At 35.9% G+C, this 13,058-nt stretch overlaps 1 protein-coding gene across 15 annotated transcripts in view; it reads left to right on the plus strand.

The window, feature by feature from the left end:
* Positions 1 to 13,058, plus strand: part of PDS5B (PDS5 cohesin associated factor B) — a 200,013-nt gene that overhangs the window by 101,449 nt on the left and 85,506 nt on the right. For all 15 annotated transcript variants that reach the window (XM_078375264.1, XM_078375272.1, XM_078375269.1 and 12 more), the window contains 3 exons: positions 7,225 to 7,370; positions 10,315 to 10,466; positions 11,621 to 11,734. In XM_078375264.1, coding sequence (XP_078231390.1) covers positions 7,225 to 7,370; positions 10,315 to 10,466; positions 11,621 to 11,734 — 412 coding nt within the window. The remainder of the gene's footprint in view (positions 1 to 7,224; positions 7,371 to 10,314; positions 10,467 to 11,620; positions 11,735 to 13,058) is intronic.

Genomic DNA, 13,058 nt, shown 5'->3' on the forward strand with positions numbered 1-13,058 from the left:
GATGGTGATGAAATAAGCTTTTTGATGTGCTGTTGCATTCAGTTTGCCAGTATTTTATTAAAGATTTTTGCGTCAGTGTTCATCATGGACATTGACGTGAAGTTTTCTTTTTTTGTTGAATCTCTGCCTGGTTTTGGTATCAGGATGATGTTGGTCTCATAGAATGAGTTAGGGAGGATTCCCTGTTTTTGTATTGTTCATGTAGTTTCAGAAGGAATGGAACCAGCTCCTCTTTGTATGTCTGGTAGAATTTGGCTGTAAACCCGTCTGGACCTGGACTTTTTTTGGTTGGTAGGATATTGATTGCTGCCTCAACTTCAGCCCTTGTTATTGGTCTATTTAGGGTTTCAGCTTTTTCTGGTTTAGTCTTGGGAGGATGCAAGTGTCCAGGAATTTATTCATTTCTTCCAGGTTTTCTGGTTTATGTTCATAGAGCTGTTTGTCATAATCTCTGATGGTAGTTTGTATTTCTGCGGAATCAGTGGTCATATCTCCTTTATCATTTTTACTGCATCTATTTGATTCTTCCCTCTTTCCTTTTTTATTAGTCTGGCTAGTGGTCTATTTTGTTGATCTTCTCAAAAAACCAGCTCTTGGATTTATTAAATTTTTAAAGGGTTTTTTGTGTCTCTATCTCCTTCAGTTCTGCTCTGATCTTAGTTATTTTTGTCTTCTGCTAGCTTTTGAGTTTTTTTGATCTTGCTCCTCTAGCTCTTTCAATTTTGTGATAGGGTGTCGAATTTAGATCTTCCCTTGTTTCTTATGTGGGCATTTATTGCTATAAATTTCCCTCTTGACACTGCTTTAAAGGTGTTGTAGAGATTGTGGTAAGTTTTATCTTCATTTTGATTGGTTTCAAAGAACATCTTTATTTTTGCCTTCATTTCATTGTTTATCCAGTTGACACTCAGAAGCAAGTTGTTCAGTTTCCAAGTAGTTGTGCAGATTTGAGTGAGTTTTTTAATCCTGAGTTCTTATCTGGTTGTACTGTGGTCTGATAGACTTTTTGTTATGATTTCTGTTCCTTTGCATTTGCCAAGGAGTGATTTGCTTCCAATTATGTGGTCAATTGTAGAGTAAGTGTGATGTGGTGCTGAGAAGAATGTAAATTCTGTGGATTTGGGGTGGAGAGTTCTGTATATGTCTGTTAGGTCTGCTAGATGCAGCTGTGCATTCAAGTCCTGGATGTCCTTGTTAATTTTCTGTCTCGTTGATCTGTCTAATATTGACAGTGGAGTGTTGAAGTCTCCCACTATTATTGTGTGGGAGTCTAAATCTCCTGTTAGGTCGTTAAGAACTTGCTTTATATATCTGGGTGCTTACCTGGAAGTTAAAGGCTAGTTACTAATGTGTTTGGGAAAAGAATGATGGGTTTCTGCATTCACATTTCAGATTAGTTGTCACATAATTCCCTTTGGGTTATGGTATCCATGCCAGTTGTTTAGTGCTACTCTTTATTTTTTTTGAGACAGTCTCGCACTGTCACCCGGGCTGTAGTGCAGTGGCACCATCTCGGCTCACTGCAGTCTCTGCCTCCTGGGTTCAATCAGTTCTCCTGCCTCAGCTTCTGGAGTAGCTGGGACTACAGGCATGCGCCACCAGGCTTAGCTAATTTTTTTGGTATTTTTAGTAGAGATAGGTTTCACAGTTTTGGCCAGGATGGTCTAGATCTCCTGATCTTGTGATCTGCCCACCTCGGCCTCCCAAAGTGCTGGGATTACAGGTGTTAGCCACTGTGCCTGGCCTATTTATTTATCTTTATAGAATTTATCTCCAGACTTCTTTTGGTGTGGAATAGGGATAATCTCCTAGATGACTTTCTCAAACAGCTTTCGCCCAATCCTTCCTTCTCTTCCTTGTCTTAAGAGCCAGAGTGACTTGTTGCTAGTCCCTATGTCTTTTGAAGAGTGTACTATATATTGAGTTGGTTCACCTGTTTTTCCTCTACTGGCATAGGATTTTGTTTTCTTGAGAATCCAAGGTTGGTTGTATTTGTTCATCTGTTTTTCAGAGCCTATTTTTTTTCTTGTTGTCTCTTACTTGTTTATGCCATTCCAGTGGATTTGTTCTCCAAAGTATTTAGGTGTGTTGTATCTTCAAAATATTTTAAATTTTATCATTCATCTTTAAGGAGCTTAATGAATTTTAAGTAATTCAGTATGCAATAATTGTTCACATTTCTCTTAAAATTTATCTTTTTTTCTAGAAAATAACTTTAGTGATGTATAATCAAAATGATAATACTTATTCACACTACATTATTATTTTCATGCTTTCATTTTAGATTTTGAGTTTTTTTTAAGAGTAAAGTTTATTGCTTAGTCGTCATTTTAAAATTGTTTTTTAAGAGACAGGGTCTTACTGTGTTGCCAAAGCTGATTTTGAATATTTTTTATTGAAATATTTAAATCATGTTTTTCACTTATTAAGTAAAAGCAGACCCCTGCGGTTTTGCCGTTGCTAATGTGTAGCAGTGTGCACCATTTTGATTTGTACATGGCTAAATAGAGTTTCTCTTTCATTGAACTTGCTGTCATGTTAGGTTACATAGGCCAAAGGATTTATACTGACTGAGTAGGAGAGAGGCAATGCTAGGAATATCCTGCCAGTGTATACCTTTCCTTCTTAGGCTTATATTGGTTTCCCGTCTCCTCTTTCCCAGTAGCCTTAGAGAGTCAGTCTCCTTGCTTTTTCACTTCTACTATCTATTACTACAGATTACAGTTTGCTTTATCTTTCTGTTATCTTATTCTATAGAAGATTCTTTCTCCCCCACCTGAAATATGGTGGCAGGTTTCAGAGGTTTTCACTGCTAGAGAAAGTGATAAAAGTGTAAGACTAATAAAGCAAACCTTGCTTTTGTTTGAAAGAGTGATGCTTGAGGCCGGGCGTGGTGGCTCACGCCTATAATCCCAGCACTTTGGGAAGCTGAGGTGGGCAGGTCACTTGAGGTCAGGAGTTTGATACCAGCCTGGCCAACATGGTGAAACCCTGTCTCTACTAAAAAATACAAAAATTAGCCAGACGTAGTGGTGTATGCCTGTAATTCCAGCTGTTCAGGAGGCCGAGGCAGGAGAATTGCTTGAACCCAGGAGGCAGAGGTTGCAGTGAGCCAAGGTTGTGCCACTGCCCTCCAGCCCGGGCGGTAGGGCAAGATTCAGTCTCAAAAGAAAAAGAAAGAGTGAGGCTTTGATTTTTTTATCAGTTGTAATCACATCTTCAGTTATTTTATTTTAAACCTCATATACCCTGTTCCATTTTAAATTCCTCCAGCTTCATTCCTGACTAGCAGAATCATTTCACTTTCTCCATGCGAACCTTATATTATAGTGCTTCTCAGCCTCATCAGACCAGTAACTCCCTTTTTAAGCAAATAATTTGTAATTCTGCCTTTGAGATCCTTAAATAAAGTGGATCGATAAAACGGTTCACTTAAAAAAGCTAAAAAAGTTAATTGCTCGTATACAGGAGAAGCAAAAGGGAAGTAGTTTATAATAAAGTAGTATATATTTTGATATTTAAATGTTTGGATATGACACATAGAGATAACAGATGCCTCCACAAGTTTCTCACTTAGTTATTCTATGCCACAGGGGGATATAGAAAGCTCTGTGAATCCTAATTGGTAGGTTATTTGGATGACTACCTGGACAGCTAACCCAGATTTATCTATATTTTAGAGAAAATATCAGAGTCTGTTCTACAGTCTTTTTTTTTTAACTTAAAAAAAGAAGTGTAGTTAACTTAGATTCTCAGTGTTCAGTTTGATATATTTGATGAGACAGTGAATTTCCATGATGCCAAAAAGTACTCCTATATGCCTTTCTAGTTAGTTCTCTGACCACTTTTTGATTTCTAAATCTGTAGGTTAGTTTTGCCTGTTTTTGAATTTCATATATGTTGAATTGTACAATGTATTCTATTCTTTTTGAGGATGGGGAATGTAGAAAGTTCTGGGTGCTTTCACATAACGTGTTTTTGAAATTTATCCTGTATTGTTAATTTATTCTTTATTACTATTCTGTTGTATGAATATACCATAATTTGTTTACCCACTTCTTTTGGTGGTTGTCTGGGTTGTTTTATATTTGGGGCTATTAATAGTGTTACCGTGAATAGTCTTGTGTAAGTATTTCAGTGGACTTATGTTTTTATTTCTTTTTGAAAACAGTAATGAAATTGCTGGTCATAGTGTACGAGCATGTTTAACTTTATAAGAGACAATGAAATAGTTCTCCATATTAGGTTTTACTATTTTACATTTGTACCAGCAGTGAATGAGGGTTCCAGTCATTTAGCATCCTTGACAACATTTTGTGTTTTCTGTCTTTTTGTTTTTAACCATTTTTATGGGTTGTTAACTATTTTAAATATTTTCAGTGTTTTTTCTGGAAATAAGCTTGTTTATTGTTTTCCTTCCCATTTGGGTTTTTTCCTTTCCCTTTGTCCTGTAACATTTACTAGTTGTCCATCTGCTAAAATTTTGTTGACACATCTTTTGCTGTGAACTCTTGTAATCGCTTCTCTTGTTATTTGTCCCTTTTAAAAAACATTAAAAAATTTTTTTTTTTTTTTGGAGACAAGAGTTTCACTCTCTGGAATGGAGTACAGCGGCATGATCTTGTCTCACTGCAACTGCCTCCTGGGTTCAAGCGATTCTCCTGCCTCAGCCTCCCGAGCAGCTGGGACTACAGCTGTGTGCCACCATGTTCAGCTAATTTTTTTTGAATTTTTAGTAGGGATGGGGTTTCACCATGTTGGCCAGGCTAGTCTCCTGGCCTCAGGTGATCCACCCAGTTCATCCTCCCAAAGTGCTGAGATTATAGGTGTGAGATACCGCACTTGGCCTTTTAAATGTTTTTTTTCTTTTTTATTTGAGACAGAGTTTTGTTCTTGTTGCCCAGGCTGGAGTGCAATGGCACTATCTCGGCTCACTGCAACCTCTCTTTCCTGGGTTCAAGCAATTCTCCTGCCTCACTCTCTGAAGTAGCTGGGATCACAGGCATGTGCAACCATGCCCAGCTAATTTTTGTATATTTAGTAGAGATAGGGTTTCTTCATATCTGTCAGACTGATCTTGAATTCCCAACCTCAGGTGATCCGCCCTCCTTGGCCTCCCAAAGTGCTGGTATTACAGGTGTGAGCCACCGCACTGGCCTTAAATTTTTTTTAAATGGGAGTGAGCAGAGTTAAGTATGTGTGACATAAACACACTTTTGTCTTACTTTTTGCTCAACAGTAGGTTTGTGAGATTCATCCTTGTGCCTTGAGCCAAAATTTAAAGGACATAGCTGTATTGTGAATATTATGTAGATGCCTTGTCATGCTAACCTGTGAGAATTTGATCTTCTCTATTATCTGTTACCCTTACAGTTAATATCTGTGCATTAATAGCTCTGTGTATACCTATTTAACATGAGTGACTAGATTTAGGGAAATTGGGATGTATCTTAAAATTGGTGTATCATTTTTTTCCCTTTCTTAAGTGACACATAAAATAATACGTATTGCATTTGAAACAAGTACAATGATGAACTTGATCTCTTTAACATGTTCCATTTGAAGTCATAATACTAAAAACTTTCTTTACTGGGTTAGGTAAGATAACATTTGTGTTTCTGTAGAAGATTTTTTTTTTTTAAAGATCACAAGATATTTTTTACTTTAAGAATAGTTTTTAACAATAGATAATGCGGGCCGGGCGCTGTGGCTCACGCCTGTAATCCCAGCACTTTGGGAGGCCGAGGCGGGTGGATCACAAGGTCAAGAGATCGAGACCATCCTGGTCAACATGGTGAAACCCTGTCTCTACTAAAAATACAAAAAATTAGCTGGGCACAGTGGCACATGCCTGTAATCCCAGCTGCTCGGGAGGCTGAGGCAGGAGAATTGCCTGAACCCAGGAGGCGGAGGTTGCAGTGAGCCGAGATCATGCCATTGCACTCCAGCCTGGTAACAAGAGCGAAACTCCATCTCAAAAAAAAAAAAAAAAAAAAAAGACAATAGAGAATGCTCAAATTGAAGGGGTTAAGACCTGGGCAGTAGTTTTATGGTATTTCTTTGTAATTATCTGTTAAGCTGTTAATTTATAGAGAAAATAAATCTACTCCAGTTATAAGCAGTGTTTATATAGATAGGCATGACTATTTTTGTTAATGCATATTCAAACAACCAAATTTTATCTTACTGGTCCCATAATAAAAGATGAATAATATTTTATTTGTTAAATTTATGCATTATGCTCAGTTGTGGTTCCTCTTCCTTAAGCTTAAGATAACATTACTGAAGTTAATGTCTCTCCTTTCACTCAGTACCATGTGAAAAACTCCATGTTTTTGGTTTTAACAACTTCCTTCAATCATTCATTATTGTTATATCTTTTTCATTTTTTTCTCTCTGCTCTTTGCTTTCTCTTGATTCAGTTAAGTGGAACTGCCTTATGATCTTAGTGTCCTATTTCTTGGCAGCTAGTGTCTCAATTTTATTCTTTCAGTAACCTTAATCTGGGTTGCCCTCAAGGTATAGAAACTTGAATATTCTTTTCCCAGTAGCACACTTGGCTTGAATATTGTATCATTTAAATGGAAAAATAAAAGTCAATGTTGATACATCCCTCAGTTCATTTATATCTTTTGTTTAATTAATGAGGTTGGTGAATTCTTTTTTTTTTTTTGAGACATAGTTTCATTCTTGTTGCCCAGGTTGGAGTGCAGTGGAGCAGTCTTGGCTCACTGCAAGCTCTGCCTCCTGGGTTCAAGCGATTGTCCTGCCTCAGCCTCCCAAGTAGCTGGGAGGATTACAGGCACCTGCCACCATGCCCAGCTAATTTTTGTATTTTTAGTAGAGATGGAGTTTTGCCTTGTTGGCCAGGCAGGTCATGAACTCCTGACTTCAGGTGATCCTCCCCACTCTGCCTCCCAAAGTGCTGGGATTACAGGTGAGAGCCACCGTTCCCGGCCAGGTTAGTGAAATCTTTAAAGTTCCAAATCTACCAAGTGGGGAGGAGGCTCTTACTACTCAATTAGATGTCACCACTGTGTTTTGACTGAAGAACTAATCTTCATTCTTTCTTCCTTCTCTTTCTTTCCTGGCTCTTAATTTTCTTGATACTTTTCCTTAGGTACTGTTTTGCTAAGGCTTGTTTTCAGAAGTGTCATGCAGTCTTTTAAATACATTTTGGTTGTTAAAGTTTCCATTGTAATAAAATAAAATCTTATCTTTCAGAGTATCTTAAAGTGAGGTCACATGACCCTGAGGAAGCTATTAGACATGATGTTATTGTGTCAATAGTTACAGCTGCTAAAAAGGATATTCTTCTGGTCAATGATCACTTACTTAATTTTGTGAGAGAGAGAACATTAGACAAACGGGTAAGTACGAATAAGTAATTATTAATAAGTTTTCATTTTTAATACTTGAAGTTTAACAGTATTTGAAAATATTGAGATTTAAATATAATTAGCCTTTTTTGGGGGGGAGGCATTTTAATATTTAAAATTAACTTTATGAGGTTTTACTTTTTGTTAAATTGTATCAGTTTTTCTTTATTAAGATATTTGTTTCAATCCTAACATAATACAGCTCTTAATGGTAGTCAGATATTTAGCCTGTATACCAGTATTGATAACGGACTTTTGTAAAGGCCTGAGACACAACTTCTCTTATGTTGTTGACTGTTTTTTCTTTCTCCTTTCAGGGCTGTTGTTATATGAGTATGAATTGGTAGTTGTCTAACTGGTTGTATTATTATTAACATGGAATAGAAAATGAAAGATGTTTTCAACTTAGCAAAGCTAAACTCAGTAGAGTACCATGCTTCTAGCCTATTTTCTGTTACTTCAATCCAGCTTTTTTGAATGAGCACCCACTAGCTCCACTCATTTATCAATAAACTTCTGGAGAGAGGACTGTGTCGTCTTATGTTTTTGTTTCATATTGCATGGAATATATTAGGTGCTCAGGAAATACTTTAGTAAATGTTCATTCCGTTCCCCTCCTGATTGCCATAATGGCATCTAAGCCTCATTTAGGCATAAGAGTAATTTTATGCCTAAATAGGATTAGAGCCTTTAACTTATTTAAGCTCTAATTAGCAAAGAAAGTGAGAGGCCTTGCCTATTGATTGTTGGAATAGCTTTGACTAGGTAAATTATTTAAAACATTGTAACAGGTTGACTGTGCCATCTCCCTTGTTAATACTGTCCTTGATAATGCTGGTTGTGGATGGAGGATAAATGGGCCAGAAGCACATGGTTTTCCCTTCTTCAAATCTATAGGTCTCCAGAACAATTTATTTTAACTGATAAATATAGACTTATCTTTACTGAATATTTCATTGTGGTATTAATCAGTGAAAAGGGCCAAAAGTCATGAAGAGGGAAGGATATTTGCATTGTTCATAGGATAATAGCCTTCCAAATAACCTTTTCTCAGCTAGACTTAGAATTAGAACTGTTTTTGTATATTGTTGGGATCATAACGTATATTTTTATTCATCATGTTATATTCATTGTGTGGTTGCTTGGTTCATTCATATAAAAATTGAGCACTGAAAAATAATTGACTATATACATGTTCTTGACAATATTAGAATATGATGTATCTTTAAATTCCGTTTGAAGAAGAATTAAAAGTTTGATACAACATAGGGAGTTAGAGATAGAAAGTTTATATAAACAAATTTAAATCTTATTTATTAAAAATTTATTAAAAAAATAAGATTTAAATTTGTTTATATAAACTTTGTATCTCTTGTCAGCCAGGCTGGAGTGCAGTGGTGCCATCACAGCTCATTACAGCCTTGACGTGGGCTCCAGCAGTTCTCCCACTTCAGCCTCCTGAGTAGGTGGGACTACAGATGCATCCCACCATGCCTGGCCATTTGTTTTCCTTCCTCCCTCCCCTCCCCTCCCCTCCCCTCCCCTCCCCTCCCCTCCCCTCCCCTCCCCTCCCCTCCCCTCCCCTCCCCTCCCCTCCCCTCCCCTCCCCTCCCCTCCCTTTCCTCACCTCCCCTCCCCTCCCTTTCCTCCCCTCCCCTCCGCCCCTTCCCCTCCTCCCACCCACCTTGGCCTCTCAAAGTGTTAGGATTACAGACATGAGCCACCACAAATCGGCCTGAAATCTTATGAGACTTTTAGAAGTCTTTTATTTCAATATGTAGATGGTGGATACATGAAATAAGAACTATTCTTAATATACTGTAATTAAGTGAAAGAAAAATCAAGGGAATAATTTGTTGCTATGAATGAGAGACCATAGCAAAGAGAAGAGGACCACAAAGGAAAAAATTAATAATCTCTGCAAGTTCTTGATATTTTCAACATTACCAACTTCCTTTTGATTACAGTGCTGTTTAGGTAAAATTAAAGAATGAACTTATTTGAAGATAATTAGTGTCAGATACACTGTAACAAATATATACTTGTTTTAAAAAAGTTGAATACATTTCACTTATACTTCAACTCATTTCCCAGAGTTGACCAAATGATCCACTGATAAGTATCTTTACATTCAGCATTTGATAAAGCCAAATATATACCTTTAATACATCTTCATTACTATTATTATTTGTAATAGTATAAGTATGTTCAATATAGACCACAATTGAGAAGAAATTTATGAGGAATGGGTCACAGTTTATCCTTTTAATTCTGTCTTTGCCTTTTAATGTTTGGTTGCTTGCGGTGGCTGCAGTGACTCATACCTGTAATCCCAGCACGTTAGGAGGCTGAGGTGGGAGGATCGCTTGAGGCCAGGAGTTCAAGACCAGTCTGGACAACACAGTGAGACCCTGTTTCTACAAAAATAAAAAATTAGCTAGGTGTGGCATTATATGCTTGTAGTCCCAGATACCTGGGAGGCTGAGGTGGAAGGATTGCTTGAGTCCAGGAGTTCGAGGCTTCGGTGAGCTGTGATTGTAGCACTTCACTCCAACCTGGGCAACAGAGACCCTGTCTCTAAAAATGCATGAAGAAAAAGTTTAGCTTGTTTTTCCTCACCAATTTTAAGTAACAATATGTAGAGTGTGATTAGCTTTTGTTTTCAGGCATAGGTGATAGGTTTAAGACATTAAAGCATTAAAGTTCTTTATACATGTTGATTTGTCTCCCGTACTTTACATAGTAGAAATATGTATGTGATAGTTTTGTGCTTTTAAAAAATAAATATAGTAATTATAAATTGATATTCAGTATCGGAGACTTGAATAAAATGTATAAAGGGAAGGAAGACATAAAACTAGGAAACTAGAATTTTCCTTAATTTATATAATAGAAGTATTTTTACATTATAAATAAAACTAATTTTGTTTTTAAGTGGAGAGTACGCAAAGAAGCCATGATGGGACTTGCCCAGATTTATAAGAAATATGCTTTACAGTCAGCAGCTGGAAAAGATGCTGCAAAACAGATAGCGTGGATCAAAGACAAATTGCTACATATATATTATCAAAATAGTATTGATGATCGGTAAGTTAAGGATACCATAAATATTTGGTGACTTTGAATGTTTATAACTTAATTAATGCCAACTATTTTCTTTACGATCTTACACTCTTTCCTCAGTTTCTAGTGCTAGGTAATTAATGGCAGTGAGTGACTGGGCTCATTCCCACCAACGCCATAAATGAAGCAGTAACGTACATATAACTTTAGGGATCGGCATAGGTTTTACGTTCATTTTTATACACTGTATTTGAACAGTAATATCTAAAAGTAGGAATGTGTATAGTTACAATTTTAGTTTATAGGTAATTGTGTTACAAAGACTTCATTAGTTTTTTTCAAATAAAACTTTAAAAACATGTTGTATTGTAGACATTTAAAAACAATTTCAAATGAAAGCTAAAAAACATTTTATAAATTTATATAAAAACCCATTATCTGAATATAATCATAATAATTTTTCCACTCCAGGCTAAGATTGGATCTTGTATGGACTGCAGTCATTTATTAGTTATTAGAGCTCTAAATCCTGGTCATAGTCTGAAACGATTTCTGAGGTTATGCAGGTCATACTATAATTTTAAGAGGCATAGATACTAAAAACTGAGTATCTTACTTTAACATTATCTATGAAACTTCATAGTTGTTTTTATAAAATTGAAGCTTTTATACTTTTTGAGGGTATGATATCAGTGCATAAAGATACATGTTATGCTTTGGTGGGACTTTTTTTTAGTACTTTTAACCAGGTCTGTTTTCATGATTATGCCCCTGAAAATGCAAAAGAATCTTAAAAGTTTCTTTAGTTTTGACTTAGGAATTTAGAGCTTGGCATTTTAAAGGACCTGGTGTATTTTTAAATTCTGTATTATATTGCAACTATATAATTTTTTAAGGTTCAAATTAAAGAAAAATCCCTGATATATAATGTGCCCAATATCCTGAAGCTGATAGTTGTCTTAGCTGTCGGTGTAGGGCTGTTTTCAGTACATCCTGCTAAGTCTTGTTTTGGTCCCTTTCTTTCTACAGATAGAAGATTTTGATTTGGAAATCTCATTTCCACCCATAGCAGCAGGAACTTCTTTAATATATGTTCTTTACATAATTTTAGAATTTTATATGCAGATTTAGAAAATTATAAAAAGAACAATACAATGCCTTCTCTGCTTTTTTTGTAGATTACTTGTTGAACGGATCTTTGCTCAATACATGGTTCCTCACAATTTAGAAACTACAGAACGGATGAAGTGCTTATATTACTTGTATGCCACACTGGATTTAAATGCTGTGAAGTATGTTTCAAATATCAAACTCTGTTTTTTTCATTTTTTGCAATATATTGGATTTTATGGGAAAAAACCACGACACCTGGTTTTAAAATGTAAACTGTGTAGTGTAAATATTGTTTAAAGCGTCATGTTATAATATAGTACTTGGCTATTTTTTCAGAAAGTACCTCTTTAAACATGAGATTAAGCCATTGTAAGCAATTAAAAAATAGAGCTGACTGACATGAAATCTTTTAGGATTTCAATTTTCTATTCATATTGTTGGTGTCTCAAGAAATTTTGGTGTACCTATTGTTTGTTTGCTTTCCTTAAGGCATTAGAAGCATTCGTGTTATGAAAATACTACCTTTTTGTTCTCACTTGGTGTACTGATTTGTGTTATGGTGCAGAGCAGTAGGCTCCAAATTTTGTGCTGCATAACCTGAGCAGCAGTATTACAGTTTGACATAAGAGTAAGCACAAATATGTTTTTTCTGCCACATTTCATTCAAAAAGTTCTTTTGGGTGTTTAGGTAAAGTGGCATTGGCATTTTAGACATGGAAAAGATATTGCTAGTCTAATTGAATCATGTTAAGGGTTAGGAAATTGAGGTCTTAGAGATTTGCTTTAGGTTTTAGGAAATGTAGACCCTTAGTATTCCAGCAAATGTAGTTTACAACTATTGGGGATTAAATGTTGAGAAATTGGAGAGATCTAAGGGGCTATATGTAATTTTCATTTGTACCACTGCTTAATGAGACTTTCGACTTCATTTCTTCCATGGAAATAATGGTATTTTCTTTTTATGTTTTATACAGAAATATTGAGGAAAAGGTTATATAGAAGGGAAAAATACATATTTTTTTTTTTCCTGCCTGCTGTATTTCAGGCACTGGAATTTGTGTCATATATAGTTGCTTTTGTGCTACAGTGGAAAAATATGTTGAAAAAGAGAACTGATTGCCCACAAAGCTTAAAATATTTACTGTCGGGCCTTTTCTAGGAAAACCTTGCTAACCCTGGTTTAAGTGATATTTTTCCTGTTATATGCATGATGAAATGAATCACACAGATGCTAAGTTTCACAGAATCACACAAGGAGTAAGAGGGAGCCAGGATTTGTACTCAGTCCTGCTTGGTTCCAAAACTTGTTCTTTTTCCACTACACATAGTAAAATACATTACTCTTATATTTAATTTTATTACTTGTAAACTTTTCTCTGTAATCGGAATACATCCTAAAATTCTCAGTTTGTCATAGCCTAATTGGTGGCTCTTTTCCTCATGGCAAATTCAACTGATGGCTTCTTAAATTGGATGAAATACGTTATTTATATCCTATTGAAA

Source organism: Callithrix jacchus, chromosome 5 (genome assembly GCF_049354715.1).
Source record: "Callithrix jacchus isolate 240 chromosome 5, calJac240_pri, whole genome shotgun sequence".
NCBI classification, from domain to species: domain Eukaryota; kingdom Metazoa; phylum Chordata; class Mammalia; order Primates; family Cebidae; genus Callithrix; species Callithrix jacchus.